The sequence below is a fragment of the Salvelinus alpinus genome, chromosome 27 (genome assembly GCF_045679555.1).
Source record: "Salvelinus alpinus chromosome 27, SLU_Salpinus.1, whole genome shotgun sequence".
In the NCBI taxonomy this organism is placed as follows: Eukaryota; Metazoa; Chordata; class Actinopteri; order Salmoniformes; family Salmonidae; genus Salvelinus; species Salvelinus alpinus.
The window spans coordinates 43,468,268-43,488,889 of record NC_092112.1 but is presented as its reverse complement, the minus strand read 5'-3'; the positions used below and the strand labels follow the sequence as shown (position 1 = coordinate 43,488,889).

At 42.7% G+C, this 20,622-nt stretch overlaps 1 protein-coding gene across 4 annotated transcripts; it reads right to left on the bottom strand.

Moving 5' to 3' along the window:
• Window positions 1–467: 467 nt before the first annotated feature.
• On the bottom strand, window positions 468–20,391 carry LOC139556614 (glycerophosphocholine phosphodiesterase GPCPD1-like). Of its 4 annotated transcripts, none has more exons than XM_071370776.1 (20): window positions 20,182–20,391; window positions 19,256–19,363; window positions 18,861–18,951; window positions 18,548–18,632; window positions 17,535–17,610; window positions 17,114–17,155; window positions 15,225–15,348; window positions 14,751–14,991; window positions 13,263–13,425; window positions 12,645–12,777; window positions 12,178–12,232; window positions 11,965–12,057; window positions 11,577–11,654; window positions 11,326–11,365; window positions 11,039–11,094; window positions 10,859–10,924; window positions 10,132–10,268; window positions 7,230–7,365; window positions 6,966–7,126; window positions 468–2,564 (listed from the first exon to the last, which is right to left on the bottom strand). In XM_071370776.1, exons 2-20 carry the CDS (start codon window positions 19,302–19,304, stop codon window positions 2,378–2,380), a joined length of 2,013 nt encoding a protein of 670 aa, XP_071226877.1. In that variant the 5' UTR covers window positions 19,305–19,363; window positions 20,182–20,391; the 3' UTR covers window positions 468–2,377. The 4 variants fall into 4 exon arrangements, with proteins under 4 accessions (XP_071226877.1, XP_071226876.1, XP_071226878.1 ...); XM_071370775.1 differs by having other exon boundaries at window positions 19,256–19,348; XM_071370777.1 differs by lacking the exon at window positions 19,256–19,363 and having other exon boundaries at window positions 20,182–20,387.
• Between the last annotated feature and the right edge of the window lie 231 nt (window positions 20,392–20,622).

Below are 20,622 nucleotides of genomic sequence, written 5' to 3'. Positions count from 1 at the left end.
CCCTTCAACATTCACACTCATCTCCTATAAACCGTGCAAAAACGTAATCTGCATTCCGAAAGAACGCCAAATTAGACACCCAGGATTTGCTCAAATGCATGGCTCCGATTGTGTTACTCTGGGAGTGTCAGAATAAAGTTGACAGCTCATAGGTCCAGCTGTGCTTGTGTGGTGACAACTGCTCGACCCTGTCCACTAGACTAGTAAAGGTGGTGCACATCTCCTGGAAACAGCACTTCAGTGCCAACACAAACATGGCGACTTGCCAAGGCAGAGGGAGTCAGTCAACGTACACCCAAGACAAAGTGACAGTTGGTGAGAATGTTTCAGGCAAAAACTAAAAGGCCTCTAGTGGATATAAATTCATAACAAAAACCCAACATTATTTCTCTAATAAAGCACTCATACTAGTACCTACCAGTATGTCCATCGCAATATATAAAAGACAGAAACTCCTACAAAAGTAGTACGTTTTTAAATCATTTTATTCATTTCATCTCAGTTAGCTAGCATTGTATTGTCCTGACACAGTATCAAGGGTGTGACATGAGTGACCCTCAATTCCAGTCACCCATAGCACTCTGAAGGGCATGCATGACGACTCCATACACCTAGGTAGGGGTAAGAGTCTCAAAAGTTATTTATTTTACTTAACGAACTCAGACAGTGCTTGCGTCTATGTTTTTCAGGGATATAATCATGGTACACCATTACATCTTCAATGTGCATTGAAACCAAAAAATAAAATAAACTGTACAAACAAAACACATCCGGTAGGAAAAATGAGTTGCAATGTAGCAGGGAAACTGTGCCATGTGAAACAATCTTGGTCTTCTATTGCATTAGGCAGAGTGAGGTGTGAAGAGATTCAAACAGTCAGACTAGTTAATTCATACAACTTCCCCATCAAGGCTTTCTGATGTTGCGCAAGCACCATTACTTCCCTTCAAATTAGCTAGGGAGTGAGTTATTATGTGGATTAGATCTAGCCAGTACAAAGTGTTACCTATATACCCCTCCCTAATGGTGAACATTCAGCTCACAACCCACCAATACATTTTAAAGTGATGCTGAAAGCAAAAATAAAAAAAATAATTATTCAACAGGTCATTAAAGCAATATTAAATGAATCTGTTCAGATTTAGGCACCCATAGCAACACTTCATTATCTGGTCATCCAATAAAATGACACTTCATTAATGGCATAGCTCAGGGCAGTCCTAATACAAAATCAGTTTGCACGAGTTCGAGTTCAAATGCACCATTGAAGAAAAAATAAAAAACACATCAAAATAAAATACAAATCACCTGAGCGAGAGAGTTTGTCACAGTCCCAAATTATCTTGTTCTATTGAAAATCTATTGTGAATTGTAGCCACTACCATTCAAAATTAGATTAGTAATGTAACAAAAATAACACTGTAAAATGCTGGCTTATTTCATATGCGGACAACCATAATGCAGATGCAAAAAAGAAAGAATCTAGTGTTGCAAATCATTATCCGCATAAAACTACATATTACTTAAATTAAACCAGGAAGCTGAAGACAAACTGTGGTCTGTTATTAGTCATGAACTGTAATACGTGTACAGAGATGTCACCAATAAGAAAAGCTCATTCTGGAAAAGCTAATATACAGTATATTTTACCTTCGATTTGTATTTAGCAAATCGGCATAATAAAATATAAACCTCAATATAAATTCCTTGAGTAGGCATTCAGTTCTAAGTGAAGACATGCGAATGTGAATTCCTTTATAAAATTGCAACTGATGTGAATATCCCACAGTCATTCAACTGAAGTCCTAATAACAAACACCAGATGCCATTTTTTGGCAAAACACCCTCCTCCTTAGTTAAAACAAACAGCTGCGAGAACACATCTGGACACAGCTTGAATATTGCTTCAGTGGACGTCAGTTCAGGAAGGGGTTGTCAATATCTGGCCATGCTACAAAAAGGACAGAAGAGCTTTTTAAATCACCAATTTGATTCCAATCACAAAACCTAATCCCTAATGTAAGAAGCGACACCGGACGAGTAACGCTTGCAGAACGTGAGACGCTTCCAATTTAAACGAAACCAGGCGTAAGGACGGGAGCTTTGAGAGAGACTTGGTTCCATTTTGAAGATTGTATCTCCAGTGTGAGCTGCATTAGGATAAAGTGGCTCACGTTGGCAAAAAGTTACTCTACCGGTGTAGGAGGTAAAAAAACTGACTGTTTTTCATCAGCGTCTAGTGTAGCTCCAATGTAACTAAAAAAAAGAAATTTTAAAAAGGGTGTACACTCGCTCATAAATTCTGCCTATATTCATTGCCGCTTCTGTCCTGTCTAGCATGCTTATCTAGAGACAACCTTCGGAGGCAGATAGTTGCTCAGGAAGAGCTGAGGCCCGAGTCGGACTCGGCACTGCCGTTGTGAACCTTGGCGGCGGTGACGCAGACAGGCGCCTGGCAGGGGATGGAGTAACAGGAGCACACAAAGCTCTTGAGAGTCTCCTGCAGAGTGTGCTTCTCCTCTACTTTGAAGATGTTGGCCTGCTCAACCTGGTCGTCACAGATCCTGTAGTGAAACAGAAAGGAGCAGAAAAGAAGAAAAAAAAAGAGAAAGGAGGACAAAACATCTGTTATAGGAGCCAAAGATACAGTCAAGACAGATTTACTGCCGCAGGTCCACAATCCTAGTTCCGGATTTAACAGGGAACAAGGAAGTTCAAAACAATGTTGAGGTTAATAAGGATTGGAATCTGGTTCCTCAGTGGCTACGTAACGGGTTCCTCAGTGTCTACATAAAGTGCTAATCTACATGATCAATAGCATGTCAACATAACCTTATCAATAAAATCTAAAACTCACATTACATGATCAGCTACTGTACAATGTTGTAGCACAAAGCAGGAGGGATTAGCTTCGAGTAATAATCTCAGTGCACATGGATCCGATTTCAGCTCATTGTAAAAACAGGTTCTTACAGCCACACTGCCTGCCTACCTGACATTCCAAAAAAACAACCAGTCTCTGTGTGCTGTATACACCATGCACTTAACATAAGCCTTTGTCTGGAAATGGTCAATACTAAAGAGTTGTACGCAGGAGTGATAAAGCAGAAAACAAAATTGATACAAGCATGAATATAAAAAAAGGGGCAAACTTTATCCACTACCAAGAGAGTTCATCTACATTATTCGTAGCAGTCTATTAACCACCACAAACCGATGCTGGCACTAAGACCGCACTCAACGAGCTGTATAAGGCCATAAGCAAACAAGAAAATGTTCATCCAGAAGCGGCGCTCCTAGTGGCCAGGGACTTTAATGCAGGGAAACTTAAACATGTTTTACCTCATTTCTACTAGCATTTCACATCTGCAACCCAATTTTTTAAATTAAAAACAAATTAAAATAAACTCTAGACCATCTTTACTCCACACAGAGACACATACAAAGCTCTCCCTCCATTTAGCAAATCTGACCATAATTCTATCATCCTGATTCCTGCTTAAAAGCAAAAACTAAAACAGGAAGTACCAGTGACTCGCTCAATACGGAAGTGGTCAAATGACGCGGATGCTACACTACAAGACTGTTGTTCTAGCACAGACCGGAATATGTTCCGGGATTCATCCAACGGCATTGAGGAGTATACCACCTTATTGATGAAGCCAGTGACTAAGTGCATCGACAACGGTGTCCCCTACGTGCATATCCCAACCAAAAGCCATGGATTACAGGCAACATCCTCACCGAGCTAAAGGCTAGAGCTGCCGCTTTCGAGGAGTGGGACACTAATCCAGATGCTTATAAGAAATCCCCCTACGGCCTCAGGCGAACCATCAAACAGGCAAAGCATCAATAAAGGACTAAGATTGAATCCGACTACACTGGCTCTGAAGCTCGTCGGATGTGTCAGGGCTTGAAAACTATTACGGACTACAAAGGGAAACCTAGCCACGAGCTGCCCAGTGACGCAAGCCTGCCAGACAAGTTAAATGCCTTTTATGCTCGCTTAGAGGCAAGCAACACTCAAGCATGCATGAGAACACCAGCTGTTCCAAACGACTGTGATCACACTCTACGTAACCGATCTGAGCAAGACCTTTAAACAAGTCAACATTCAAAGCCAGACAGATTACCAGGACGTGTACTCAAAGCATGTGCGGACCAACTGGCAAGTGTCGTCACTGACATTTTCAACCTGTTCCTGACCGAGTCTGTAATACCTACATAGTTCAAACAGACCACCATATTATCTGTACCCAAGAAACCAAAGGTAGCCTGCCTAAATGACTACCGCCCCGTAACTCACGTCAGTAGCAATGAAGTGCTTTGAAAAGCTGGTCATCATGCCGGGAAACCTTAGACCCACTCTAACCTCCCTCTGCAACTGGATCCTGGACTTCCTGACGGGTCACCCCCAGGTGGCAAAGATAGGCAACAACGCATCTGCCACGCTGATCCTCAACACTGGGATCCATCAGGGGTGGGTGCTTAGTCCCATCCTGTACTCCCTGTTCACTCACGACTGCATGGCCAAGCACGACTACACCATCATTAAGTTTGCTGACGACACAGTGGTAGGCCTGATCACCAACAACGATGAGACAGTCTATAGGGAGGAGGTCAGAGACCTGGCAATGTGGTGCCAGGATGACAACCTCTCCCTCAATGTGAGCAAAGACAAATGAGCTGATCGTGGACTACAGGAAAAGGAGGGCAGAACAGGCCTCCATTAACATCAACGGGGCTGAAGTGGAACGGGGTCAAGAATTAAGTTCCTTGGTGTCCACATCACCAACTAACTATCATGGTCCAAACACACCAAGACAGGCGTGAAGAGGGCACGACGACACCATTTCCCCCTCAGGAGACTGAAAAGATTTGGCATGGGTCACCAGATCCTCAAAATGTTGTACAGCTGCACCATCGAGAGCATCCTAACCGAATGCATCACCGCCTGGTATGGTAACTGCTCAGAGTCTGACCGTAAGGCACTTACAGAGGGTAGTGCGTATGGCCCAGCACATCACTGGGGACAAGCTTCCTGACATCCAGGACCTATATACTAGGCTGTGTCAGAGGAAGGCCCCCAAAAAATTGTCAAAGACATAGACTGTTCTCTCTGCTACGGCACGGCAAGCGTTAACGAAGCAGCAAGTCTAGGACCAAAAGGCTCCTTAACAGTTTCTATGTAATAAAAATAGTCCAGGTGGCCATTTGATTAATTGTTCAGCATTGTTAAGACTGCTGAACAATGAATCAAAATGGCCACACGTACCATTTACATACTGCTGCTACTCGCTGTTTATTATCTATGCAGTCACTTTGCAAAATTACCTCGACTAACCTGTACCCCGACCCTGTATATAACCTCATTTTTTGGTGTTACGTTTTGATTATTCTTTTTAGTTTATTTAGCAAATGTATTTTTTTAAAACTCTATTTATTGAATTGCATTGTTGGTTAAGGGCTTGTAAGTAAGCACTTCATGATAAGGTCCACACCTGATATATAAGGCACACACATTTTATTTGTCAGAGGTGCCAGTTTACCAATCATTGCTTTCCTAATATTTTAAATTTTAAAAAAGTCACATAAAATTTGGATACACACTTTCATAAAAAGTGCAAATTATCTCAGGAAAAGCATAACAATGTCAAAATGTGTGGAGAACTACCTAGGCTAAGTTGTCATGGAACCCTGCTGGTCTGTTCAAGTTAGTGACCAGACCAGGGGACCTTTCATTCAGGCAGTAGTCAGGAGGAACCAAATCGGGGGTGAGTAAATATAAACAGCACAACCAGGAATCAGAGACATTACTGGCGTCAGGAGAACCAGTAGAGTCAATGACATGATTTGGCCACCAGATTTAACACTCTAAAAGAAAGAGAGACCGTTATCAATTGCAGGTAGAAATTGCCCTCTCAACCACAGATCTAGGGTCAGATTACATACCCCCAATTCTTACTTTAATCATAAGGGTTGAAAGAATATCTGACCCTGTATCAGAGGGTAGGGGAAAGTTCTACCAACTCCAGGTTGTCATGACAACACACAGGGGACTGGAGAAAAGGTCTCTGGTCTATTCCAATGATCCAACACAGCTGGAAGAAATAGGGGCCTCCGAAAACCCGGAATCCACTGACTTAACCAAACACGTAGGCCATAGTTCAAATGTGTGTTATTTCCGTAAAAGATGCCTATAGTGCTGACGCAGTAGAAAACCAGTTCTTTGAGGTCAGGTCACATGTCTGTTCATTGAACGAAACCCCTCTCCGACCTAGCCATCTACTTTACAGAATGTAAGAAATTTATTTCCTTCTGATTTCATAACTATTACTTTCATTAGCTACAGTGGCGGAACACCAAGTGACTCAATAATAGCCTACTGTGCGTTTTTAGGTTATGTAACCTCTTATATGATGATGTCCTTAACTGATACACTGATTGATTGGGTTTACACTATACTGACTGAAGCGCTGATGTGTGTGTTTGTCAGTGAGACGGAGTAGAAATCAATGCTGACAGAAGTCCAATCAAGAACTTTGAGCAACAGCCAACAGTATGAGACAGTGTGTATTACAGGCTGTTGATAGTGTGATCAGAATAAATAGAAAAAAAAAAAAAAGTGCTCACAAAGGAGACTTGTGTACATGTCCCGTGTGGCTCAGTTGGTAGAGCATGGCACTTGCAATGCCAGGGTTGTGGGTTCAATTCCTACGGGGGACCAGTACAAAAATGTATGCGCTCAGGATAAGATCCTGCAAAAATAACCTTTTGAATAGATTGCTGCTACTGTTGTTATACAGAATGGGGTGGTTTCCATTAAACCTAGCCCTGGACAAAAACGAAACATGATCAAATCTCCATCGAAAGTGCTTTTTATTCTAGGAATAGGCTTAATCTGTGTCCGGGAAACCGCCCCTAAATGAGCCAAAATGGATTTACCAGTTCAGCCAGATGTTTACCTGTCATAGATGAGTCCGTCGATGCCCTGCTCCCGTAGCTTGGTCCTGTTGTCGTGGTCGTTGTTGAGGTCTCCCCAGCAGAACACCACCAGGCCTTTAGATTGGGCCTCTCGGATGTGCTCCAGGTTCTGAAGCAGCTCCTCTGTGTGGGCACTGATACCCTAGATGGACAGACAGACGTCAGAGTGTCGACTGATCCGCTACATTAGTACAGAGACTTTGTCAACGAACAACTGAACGCTATATCCCAGTTCCACCACTCACCAGGATGTTTTCGCTCTGCGCAAAGCTCATGGCGATCTGTGTGGTCCGACAGCGGATGTCCATGAGCTCAGGATAGGTTTCAGAGATGCCCTGGGTCAGGAACAAGATAGGGTACTTGTTCTGCTTCTGACGAACCCTGGGGGAGAATTCAACATTTATGGCTACACTTACGCTTCACCCTGTGGAACGGTCGTTTAGACACAAACAGCTCACAGACAATTAAGGTCACAGTTATGAAAACTTAGGACACTAAAGAGGCCTTTCTACTGACTCTGGAAAGTGCCTTAGGCATGCTGCAAGGAGGCATGAGGACTGCAGATGTGGCCAGGGCAATAAATTGCAATGTCCGTACCGTGAGACTCCTAAGATAGCGTTACAGGGAGACAGGACGGACAGCTGATCGTCCTCGCAGTGACAGACCACGTGTAAAAACACCTGCACAGGATCGGGAAATCTGAACATCACACCTGCGGGACAGGTACATGATGGCAACAACAACTGCCCGAGTTACACCAGAAACGCACAATCCCTCCATCAGTGCTCAGACTGTCGCAATCTCAACGCTGTGCGTTACAGGGAAGACATCCTCCTCCCTCATGTGGTACCCTTCCTGCAGGCTCATCCTGACATGACACTCCAGCATGACAATGCCACCAGGCATACTGCTCATTCTGTGCGTGATTTCCTGAAAGACAGGAATGTCAGTGTTCTGCCATGGCCAGTGAAGAGCCCGGATCTCAATCCCATTGAGCATGTCTGGGACCGGATGGATGGGAGGGTGAGGGCTAGGGCCATTCCCCCCAGAAATGTCTGGGAACTTGCAGGGGACTTGGTGGAGGAGTGGGGTAACATCTCACAGCAAGAACTGGCAAATCTGGTACAGTACATGAGGAGATGCACTGCAGTACTTAATGCAGCTGGTGGCCACACCAGATACTGACTGTTACTTTTGACCCCCCCTTTGTTCAGGGACACATTCTATTTCTGTTAGTCACATGTCTATGGAACTTGTTCAGTTTGTCTCCAGTTGTTGAATCTTATGTACATACAAATATTTACACATGTTAAGTTTGCTGAAAATAAACACAGCTGACAGTGAGAGGACGTTTCTTTTTATATCCTTATTCCATGCTTTTACTTAGATGTGTGTGTATTAGGTAGTTGTGGAATTGTTAGATATTGCTGTACTGTCGGAACTAGAAGCACAAACATTTCACTCGCAACATCCGCATGTGACCAATAAAATGTTAATTTGATAAAGCCTTTATAACAGGCACATAAAACATTTGTCATAGGCAGTCCAACATTCAAATTACAACTTCACAAATTACAACTAGGCCTCAGTTCAGCAGGCGAACACAGATTTCTGGATAAATAAATCATAGAAAGTTTTTGGTCTCATTCAGTAGTTGACCTGACAAAGTACAATCCTGTTAATTTTTTTGATTAAGTATTATTTATATTCCTAAAACAAGTTGAAAATGACACTGTTGCTGCTTGCGGTTGTCTTGGATTTCTGCCCAGTGTCAAAACAATACGCTGAAATAGGTCGTTATAATTTGAAGACCTAAAAATAAATGTGTGGAGTATCTCACGAGTTCAGGTAACTTGTATTTAGCTAAATACCTTAAACTGTACACGCACCAAACTTTAACAAGCGTCCACGCGAGCTGAAATTGATTAGCTTGTTCTAACTGTAATCCATAGCGCCAGCCAGCGACTTTCATACAAAGAGTGCGGCAAATTTCACATGCTATTTGGGTTTCTAATTGGTCGCACTGGTGTGAGCTGCACATTCTACCTGGACACCTGAATCAAAACATCCTATTTTTTGCAACCATGAATTTGTTAGACAGTAAATTGCATTATCCTCATGCTCTGCCGCTGTGCCTGTCTTCAGTGTGAGAGGCTCGCTCATTACAGTCTCCCCCCTTGTGTGCCCCTATAACATTTCAACATTTTAAGAAGAAGAATTGCGCATCGGCCATCGCACTAAGCCTCATTGCAAAGTTGTTTTTAGGACATTGGATTTACTGTTAGATTAATACATAGCTATTAGCAGTAGGTGTTATATTTAGAGTCAGCAATCTAGCTAATGTGTTTCGAGTTTCTACTTCCTCAGGTGGTGAATTGGCACCACTTGAATTAGACCTATATATAATATTAGTGCACATAAAGATGAAGGCAAATTCTATTTAACCCCTCCCCAAAAAAATAAACACTATTTTCACAGCAAAAAAAATTATCCCCAAAATTGTGACTTATTGTCAACCCAAAATTCATGACAATCACTGGATTAGGTTGCATATCAAAATATTTTTGAATCACGCATTCCTACTTGGACATGTTAGATGCAACAACTTATTTATTGAATACCATCTCAGCAGTCTATTACACGTGTTAATAAAGCATTCTGAAATGACTTTCTAAGAGGACTCAAATCGTATTGTGTTGTGGGACGCTGCACAATTTTTGGGTGGAGGGTGCCACCAACTGAAAAAGTCAGTGGAGCCCTGCAGACACTTGTAGAATCTATGCCAATGTGCATTTAAGCTGTTGGTGGGTGGCCAAACGCCCTATTAGGAACTGTTGGGGTTTCCTTTTATTTTGACATTTACCTGCATGTCGGCAGGGTAGCCTAGTGGCTAGAACGTTGGACTAGTAACCGAAAGGTTGCAAGTTCAAATCCGAGCTGACAAGGTACAAATCTGTCGTTCTGCCCCTGAACAGGCAGTTAAACCCACTGTTCCTAGGCCGTCATTGAAAATAAGAATTTGTTCTTAACTGTAAAATAAAGTTTAAAAAAAACTTTATTTTGACAATTTAACCGGGCGTTCAAGACTAGAGCTTCCATAGTGACTGTGCAGCAGGCAGAAAGTTCGACGCCCCGAGTAATGCTTACATAGTGCAGACGTCAGGGTCGAAGCAGGAGAAGACGATGCGTCTCTTGCCGGCTCTCTGCAGCACACAGCTCAGTATGATGTCCAGGAACAGGTTCATGTTGAAGTAGGAAGACAGGTTTCCTTCCCACGAACCATCCTGTTGAAGACAATACATTCCAATGTGAAAAGGGTTGTTACTATCTGACCATGTTTGGATTTACAAAAGTGCAAAGCTTTCCTATTTCACTTGAACCACGAGCCCCAACCCTAAAAGAACAAATAGCTGTCTGAGATGGCAATTCGTTTTGCAAAATCAACAATTACCTGCATATTATGCGAGAGCTTGCAAATTTGACCAATCAGCACGTCTCCGCATAAAAGAGTCAAAACGTCGCATAACACTAACCTATCGCTGCAGTACAAAAAGAGGGCGTGCAATGTCAACCAATCAACGCACATTTACCGTATAATATGGTTCAATCAAGCCACACGTCAAACTTCTTCCCTCATCAGCGCATTTCCACGACAAATTGCTCAAATTCAGCACCTATTGCCTCGCAAAAATGTCAGAATTGCCGCAGCAAATATCAAGCAATTTCGTGCGCAAACATCACCAAAATTCCCTTTGAAAGCCAAAAGACACTGAAATAGGTTATAGGTAGATTCAGATAATACAGCCACGTTTGTCCTTTCTGGCATGACCAACTAATCTTCTCATGACCGGCAACACTGACTGGCTGTACATACCTTCATCTGACAAATCCACTTGAGCTCGATGTTGAAGCCCACGTTTTCAGGCACCGCATGGAAGATCTGGAACATGGCATAGGGAGGCAGTTGTAATCGGACACAGAACCTCAAGGGTGGGATAAGTTTGTCCACATCAGTAACCTCGCAAGTGGTGATGTCGACCAGGAGGACTTTTACCTGTGAGAATGAAGGGAAGGGCTGGTGTTCGTCAACCTCTTCCTCGTCGTCGTCATCTATAAAACAAAGCGGGAGTAAACCATGCACTTCGCCACACACACACACCTATACACAGCACCTGCTCTGCTGGTTCACACAATCAGAGGACATAGGTTTGTTCTTCACCATACCGATTGGAATTATTGTCGGTTAACAACTATGGCTTTGCAAGAGTAGAGGAGGATGAGAGCATTGTTTGCCTTAAGGATAAATAATTGACGTAGTTAATGAAACAGAAGATAATATACCTTTGTGGTCGTTCACCTTCAAGGCAGAAGCATGGCCCAGCTGTAGATCAAACACAAAAGTCATCCTTCATATCACGTCACTTTTGCCCATTCTTAAAATAGTGACAAACCACAGACTACATAAGACTAAAATCAAATCAAGACATCCACATACTGTCTTCAAAAGGACTCTTCATATGAACTGTTCAACAACTGGCTTCTGAGCGTATTCACTAGTAAAAGGAGAAGCCAGTAGCTAGCAGAGCTTTCACCTTGAGCTGCTGTAGCTGGTCGTATGTGAGATCTTTCACCGGAACTTCAAACCGCTCCAAAGAGTGCTTGTCTCCTTTCTGACACGAGGAAGAGAGGAAAAAGTAAAGCAAGGATGTTGTACAGCAGGGTTTCCCCAAACTCGGTGCTGCGGGCCATCCCTGGGTACACGTTCTGTTTTTTTACCCTAGCGCTACACAGCTGACTCAAATAATGAGTTAGTTATTTGAATCAGCTGTGTAGCGCTAGGGAAAAACAAAAAAAATTGCACCCAGGTGGGGGAGGGGGGGGCAGGCCTGAGTTTGGGAAACCCTGCTGTACAGAGTGCATTGGACGGTATTGTTGAAACAGAAAAGAAACGGGATTTGTTCTGTCGTCATTGAGGTTGACCTTCTTCGTGGAGATGCAACAGGTGAGATCGTGGTACACGATGGGGACACAGTCCTTGGAGAGATGGACGTCAAACTCCACATAGGCAGCCCCCTGCAGAAACACACATGCAGTCAACTCTGATGCGACAACCGATCAGAGACATTTAGAGGAACACAAGAGGAAAATGTGTTTATGTTTCAGTTTTTTTTACCTCCACGTAGGAATACTCACATGATTGGCAGCACTTTTGAACGAAGCAATGGTGTTCTCCCTGACTTTGGTATGTCTGAAAAACAAAACCAGACATTTTTAGGCCAAAACCAAAGACATCCAAATCACGATGTACAGTATAACAGATACAGACGTAATCTTGTTAAGTATGAAGCGTATGATCAGACTACTAGTTAATGACCTGCACGCTAACACACACAACTCCTAGCTGAGATTCAGAGGCACGTCTTTGCTGTTCGCTGACCGTGACTTCCTCTGTTGATGTGTACTCTGACTGAGCATGTCCTAACCTGCGCTGCAACTTTGAAGTCATACGGTACAGAACAATTGCATTCAAACATTCAATAAACAAAGAATGAAAGGGTATTTGTGTTCTTATGAGTAGGCCCTTCCTAGAGACCTGCGTCAACACACATTTAAGAACTTCTAACAATCTATTATGTAATGCTCGTGAGCGTTTCTCGCACTTGGCTGCGTGTGTGCTGCCGGCCCCTCTGTGGCCTACGTCCAGGGGGGCACTCCTCTTCCTCCAGTACTTGGTGAAGGAGGAGCTCATGTCACACTGCAGTCCCTCGATAGGACGGATCACCAGGTAGTCCACTGGAATAGAAAAATACATTAGGCGCGATTTTTTACCAGGGAAACATCTTAGCTAACCCTCTGGCCCCCAAGTCATCTCAAGTCAGCCAACCCTATAATAGTTCCTGTTTTCCCCATCTTGTTTGACAGTTCCACGCTAAAGGGAAAGTTGATTGTTTACGTCGGGAAAATGTCTGCGGGAGGAACTATATGCGCAGACTTACAATACTCTAATTCCACGTCTGGTAAAAATTCAAAGACCCGTCAGCCAATACAGGCTGCATCCTAGTGATCGATTTATGTTTAGTACATCCTCTGTCACTCTTAGAGAAATATACAAGTTCAATAAGTCCGGTATCCGAACCAAGTTTTGTGCAAATCCCCCATTGATATCAATACCTGATTTACAAAGAAGTCAGAGTTACATGGGTGTATCTCAAGCAACTTAGTTGAAATGTTCTACGCTTTTACCAGACTACTTGTTGCGGAGGGGTAGGGTTGCTCACCTCTGACTTTGCCCAGGGTCTGTCTGGAGTTGCGTTTCATGATGGGCAGAGTGACCACACCCGTGTCCTTGCCACTCTCCACGAAGAATGAGGAGAGGAGGCAGGCTGTACCCGCCGTCCCTGGGTGGGCATCCCCTGGCATCACGTGCTCACCCATGTCTTCCTGTAGAGGGGAGGAAAGGGTTAATACACCAACTATCGTACACATACAGGGCCCGACACTCATTTTTTTGGTACAATAGTGGTTTGGGAGTACACCTACAAATTAAAATGTATTGGTGGTTTACACAGATTTGCAAATGGTTATCGCAGGTGCAACGAAATGCTTGTTTCTAGCTCCAACATTGCAGTAATACCTAGCAACACAAATCTAAAATGTTACATAACAGAACGAGTGATAGATATCCATAAAGGGGATAGACAGTGTAAAAATAAAGTGTGTACAGAAATTACATAGGATGAGCCAAGACTGGAATACGTCAGACGGGCTGGGCTGTACCTGTCTGTTCTTTCAAATATTTGTTTTTAAAGGTGCATTTTTCCATATAGACACACCCTGTGTGTTTTAATACAATCAACTAAACTCTGCAAAAAAAGAAACGTCCTCTCACTGTCAACTGCTTTCATTTTCAGCAAACTTAACATGTGTAAATATTTGAATGAACATAACAAGATTCAACAACTGAGACAAACTGAACAAGTTCCACAGACATGTGACTAACAGAAATGGAATAACGTGTCCATGAACAAAAGGGGGGGGGTCAAAATCAAAAGTAACTGGTGTGGCCATTAAGTACTGCAGTGCATCTCCTAGAGACCGTTTGTGCTGTTCTGTGAAGGGAGTAGTACACAGCGCTGTACGAGACCTTCAGGTTCTTGGCAATTTCTCACATGGAATAGCCTTCATTTCTCAGAACAAGAATAGACTGACGAGTTTCAGAAGAAAGTGCTTTGTTTCTGGCCGTTAAGATTCTGTAATCAAACCCACAAATGCTGATGCTCCAGATACTTAACTAGTCTAAAGAAGGACAGTTTCATTGTTTCTTTAAAATCAGGACAACAGTTTTCAGCTGTGCTAACATAATTGCAAAAGGGTTTTCTATCAATTAGCGTTTTAAAATGATAAACTTGGATTAGCTAACACAACGTGCCATTGGAACACAGGAGTGATGGTAGCTGATAATGGGCCTCTGTACACCTATGTAGATATTTCATTAAAAATCAGCCGTTTCCAGCTACAATAGTCATTTACAATATTAACAATGTCTACACTGCATTTCTGATCAATTTGATGTTATTTTAAATGGAATTTTTTTAATTTAAATAATCTTCCTTCAAAAACAAGGCCATTTCTAAGTGACCCCAAATATATATTTTTTTATATTATACACACAGTAAAATAGTATGTAAACATTACAACACAAAGCAGTTTCTGTAGTGCTCATAAAAGTCAACGGGCGAATATATTGATCCTGCTGTGAACAGTACCTCAAAGAAGTCAAAGGTGAGTTCCAGGTTGTCGGGGTCCATGGTGTGGATGACGTACTCTGTCCACTGTGAGGCCACCAGGGCGTAGCCACACTCGGGCTGGGAGTGGCGGGACTTGTACCCATCTCCACTGATCATACTGGTCTCCAGCGTGGTGGTCATCTTGTGCCACGACGCGGCGCTCTGCTCCGGCTCGTCATCTTCCTCATCCTCCTCCACACCCTCAAGCGTCAGCTTGATCCTGGGGACAGATGGGAAAGGTCACAGGTCAAGAGAGGTCAAGAGGGGCGAGGATCTGAAAAAGGCGTGACTATGACCGATAGACTAGTGTATTTACAGACGCATATTTCATCCATAAAGGTGTAGCTGTTTATTTTAAAGCCATATTTGGTTTGATCCCATAAGTTATTTTGGGATCAATTCAATGGGATTTTGCGTAAATTCTTGAATTGGAGCCACGTCTCCTGCTCTCACCTGAAGCGAGACTTCTTGTATTTCTTCTTGGTGATGGAGACGGGAGACGTCTTGGAGTAGTGCAGACGCAGACGGATCTCTGTCTGGCACGTCAGCCACCCAGAGTCTATACACGCCGAGCCGTCTGCAGAGAGGCGTTGCAGGGAAACATGTGGTAAGCATTCTGGCACAAAATGGCCACCGTTTGAGTCACCCAGGTGAGTAACAGTGCATATTGGTGGTGGATGAGGTTTGCTATCCGCAAAACAACGCAAAGCACTTTGATTTTGAGAAAAGAGCTATGGGAATAAAAGTAATTGTTCAAACAGAGTCAACTGTAGCATGGGGAGACAGTCAAATTCACTTCAATCAGTATGTTCTACTACCAGATAACTAACCGTCTAACGGGGAAGTGTTTTACATGTAATCTTCGAAGAGTTAAGTTCCACCAAAGGATTGAGTCATACCGCAGTTATTTAGTATAGGCTCCTACAGTATTTTCTTTACGTACTTAGTCTGTGATTAGCAGTTTATGAGCCCTTAGTTAATCTTCATCTTGTTTTTAGGGCCCGATCCCAACATAAGAAATGTATACCTTTACTCTACGCACTTCTCAGTATTTGGTATTCAGACTTAGCTTATTTGGTCGCAAAACTCGCTCTGCAGGTGTGGCTACCTTGCGCACACTGAATATATTTCATTCAACCGCTGAAAACCCTCCCACTCTCTGGGCCAACTGATTCTCATGGAGTTGTCGGTTCAATAGGGGTTTCAGTGCATTTATCTTAAGCCATCCCTTTAAATACGGTGCACATTTGATTCGAATTTTGCCAACATAGTCAATAGAAAACGGGTTCAGAATATAGGGATTAATGAAAGAAATCCACTATGCTTATTCATCTCCGTTTCAGCACTAAATGGTAAAAAAATAAAATAATTGATAATTTACACGCATTTTAGGATTAGGAGCGCATGTATGAATAATAAAAAATAAAATAAAAAGCCTCTTCAAACAGTTACACACGTAATACTGTATATTGAGGAACTTTTAAAAAAAATGACAGTGGTTTGATTCATCCTGAAAGTTGTCCTGTTCAAGTTCAATCCATGAAATATTGGAAGGTGGAAATAAGCATATAATGGGCGTTGAAGAATAATCCTATCAATCATGGAACTGTATGACAGAGGTCCAGTCCGTGCAACCCGTCTGAACCGTGCGCCAGGCTCCAGCTTTAACCTACTACGTGTGGACTGAGTTCCACAATGATTCTAATACATATCCCAAATTATTGAACAACGTTAACCTAATATGATCCACTAAAATCATCTAAAACAATTGCTATGTGTATTTACAATCCCCTTCTCCAAACGGATTACTCATTTACAGTTCATGGAGAAATGGTGGTACTTCTATCAGGAAAAAATGTTGACGCTTTTCCCACTTGGAAGCGGTAGGGTTGCTCGACCATATTCATTGTTTCCTTGTGCGTAAAAGTGGTGGACTTATTAGTGAATTAAGTCAAGGTCAGAATGTGACGCAATTGTGACGCAGCACACCTTCGTTTATTCCAGCGCCACCTCAAATAGTGGGTGAATAGCATGCTATTCTCATGCTTGCGTTCAAGGGCAGACTACACAAAGAGAAAAGCACATCAAAAGGAATAACGTTTCATTTACGCGTGCTTAACTCTGGTCGGGATCTGGGCCTTAGCGCATAACAAAGGACTACCCTGAGGTCTTTGCATTCAATGTCAAATTGGCTTTTTCCTAGTTCACCTGTGCAATGGGGTGAAGAGATTGCAATTATATATTACCATGACATGGCCAATGTATTTTCCAGACAACAGCGAGACATAATAATTATTTCCCAAAATGGATTAATCAAGACGTGATGTAATTATTTGACTTACTGTGGAATCCAAATTGGCCATCGTCAATATCAAGGTGTGATTCTGCAAGATAATAAAATAGGCATGAGGCCTTTTACAAACAAACCATCTCTCTCATTTCAACCATGATACACAACATACCAAACATCCAACAACAGCACAAAAAGGTTTGTTTTAAACATTGTCCAAAAAGTATCAGGTGGAAGGATTTAGGAACAAAATAAGGTTTATTCAATTGTTTACTATTAAGCTGATTTTGAATGACCTTTGTCTGAGTTTTTGTTTTGTCTGAGTTTGAGTGGTCACATCTACTAGCGTTTCCTCCGCTCTAGAACATTCTAGTTAAAACAACACAATGTGACCTCCAACCCACTTGCCTCAGCAAAGCATAGATACTGTACATTCCCCCAAACCAAGCCGGGTATTGTTCTGGTGTATATACCTGTGGGGCTCATCAGACGTGGCTGCTGATGGGTCTCCCACTTAGTGACTATCACCTGACAGGGACCACCTGCACTCTGCAATGCCAATGTTTAGTACAGCATTAAGACTTATCAAATACAGTCAATGTTCACGTCGGTCTCAAAGGTATAGTCACCAATTAGCGAGCCACTTTTGGTTGAAATCTGAAAAAAGGGATTCATTAGGTCGGTAGGTGGAAGAACTTGAGCATCATGTCCTCACCTACGCGAAAATATTTAACCATCTTCTGAAAGATCACAGATTTAGACCCCAGAGACGTGAAAATGTGTTGTCATTACAACTGGCCTATCTGAATGTGTGGGCTCCACCCATGAGTCAAGATTGTACGCTCTTTGACGAGTTAGTAATGCTGTTTGTCCAATGGCAGTAGTTCAGAGCAGGCAGAGAGACAGCACAGTTCAAATGAGTTTGTTTTGCCTCGTATCACGGGTGTGATAGCTTTGCTTCATATGCTACTGTCTGTAGGACAGATAACAGCCTGACGCTCTCTCTCTGTACGAGGTAAAGCTTTTTTTATTTTTTATTGTGAAATTTGAACGTCCAAGACGGACGTAGAGAGAACGTTACATACTGACATTAATAATTAGAGTGGTGAAGAACACGCGGTGTGTGTTCCAACTTCCAAGTCTATCCTAGCGCAGCATTAAATAACATGGGGGAGAGGCTCACGTCCCGTGCTCAAATCTAAGCTCAGCTATAGCCAGCTGGCAGAGCTCCAGGCATGGATGCTCTCCTCTGAGCATTACGGAAAAACTGCACTGAGGTGAGCTAGAGGGGATCAACACAGATGTGGGGAAAGTGAGCTAAATAATCCACGGATGACCTTTAAAAACTGCTGTAGCGTAGCTAATCTAATGCTTTCTAATGTTATGGTACTAGAATTTGAATAGGCCAAACACAATCAAATAGGTTAATTTCTTTAATATGTCCGATTACTTCACATGCTGACCGTACATATAAAGATGAGCTCACCTTTGACTCCAGGAAGTGGCCTTTGAAGTAACGATAGGTTGGCACAGCACCTCTGGGCACACTGACGGTCCTCTTCCACAATGTCCTGGAGAAGGAACATAACATTTAAGTCATTTAGCAGACGCTCTTATCCAGAGCGACTTACAGTGGCGAGCGCATACATTTTCGTACTGGTCCCCCGTGGGAATCGAACCCACAACCCTGGCGTTGCAAGCGCCATGCTCTTACCATCTGAGCTACACAATGTTCAATTACTTAAAACACACAGAAATCATTCAGATCATAGCATATTCAAAAGTGAAGTGATATTTACCCATCGTGTTCAGCCGGTTGTAGGGTCACAGCTCTTTGATGGCACCAGCCTCCTAAAGCTTCACAGCTACCAACCACAGCTATCACCTCACCTAGTCATACACCATATTATTACGTTCAATTAAATGAGTCATAACTGTACACACTCACCCTCTCTCATCAGGCTCTAATGATCAAGTGCTTTTCAGCTAAATTCTCGTGGACAAACTACGTAAATCGAGCATCTGACCAAATTACTCAAGATTTTAGATCCGGGTCAGCTAACTGAGATTAACTAAAAGCTGACATTCCTGACTGCCTGGTTCGTTGTCAATCTTTCTGTCTAAAGTTGTCCTGAATTGAATAGTCTTCTTGTTTCAGATGGGTCTGCTGCCCTGCAGTAGGGGTTGGTCTTACCTGGGGATGTGTCTCCCCTAACTGCCAAAGTCACTTGAGTTGTCTCCATAGTTGACACAGGCACAAACAAGGACAATTGCAGGCGCAATCAAGCTGGAAAACCAGGAACTTAATGGTAAAACAGGCATAAATTTAGGCATAGATTTAGTGGATTAACAAAGCTGTGCTGGGTAGTAGAACCTCTATGACTGGACCAGAATATGGCATTGGATATTCAACGTCTCCTGTAAAGCCAGATTCTGGTTCAATCTATGACTAAAAAGGTGACCACATCAACACAACCACTCGAGTTAGCTAGTTATCTTAGTAACTAACAGATCAAAAGCTAGTATTAGAGCATCCCCAAGACTGATGTATCTATAGAACTCGCCCGTTTGTAGTCCTAAAATGAAAATGAGTTAGCCCCATGGCTTGTTGGTGCAGTGCAGGGGAAATGAAATAGTTTTTTTTTGGATAAACGCATAAATGAACGTCTGAGGTTAACACAGGTTTAGTAGATGTTATACGTTTTTTTTCTATGACAACCAGTCAGTTCACATTACCTTTATCAAATGTTTAAACATTTATGAAATCAAAATAAGCACATAATGTCCCCGTAGGCTTTGACCAACGAGCCACGGCAGAGTTAGTGCACACAAAAAGACTCCACTACTGTTACTCTGTCCGATCAGACAGCCCAATTCCGGATTTGTCAGCAAAACAGAGACCACTGTAGCTAGCCATGCAAACCAGCTGTTTACCGTAAATTACTTAACTAGTTAGTAATTTTGCGCCAACCCGGGCAGGCAGCTAACATCGGCAGTTACGTTACCGCGCTAGCCATTGTAGCACAACAACATCGATTTGACTTTTTCTAGCTACAAAACTGAAATAACCATTATAACTTAACAATATTGTCACATAAATCACAGAAGGTATCAATTTACCTTAATTCATCAGCAGACAGATCTTGCACGGTGTGGTAGATTTGGCATATTTGTTGACAACGTTTGTAGCTACTGCGACGCAGTCTTCTTGTCGCCAATGTGACATGAGCAGCATTAGTGGTGAGCAACAATCGTTGAATAGCCTTCAAAATAAAAGTCAAACAAACGGATCCAAATAGTGGAATTATGCAATACTTGGACTAGGGCTGTTCAATGTCGGTACCTACTTCTGGTTCTGGTTCTTCTTCTTCTTCAAATAAGGGACTAATTCAGACCTGAGACACCAGGCGAGGGCTATTAACTACCAAGTAGAAACAAAAACCAGAAGTGTTTTGGCCCTCCAGGACCAACATTGAACAGCCCTGGACTAGATCAGGGTTTCCCAAACTCGGTCCTGGTGCCCACCCTGGGTGCACGTTTTGTTTTTTACCCTAGCACTAC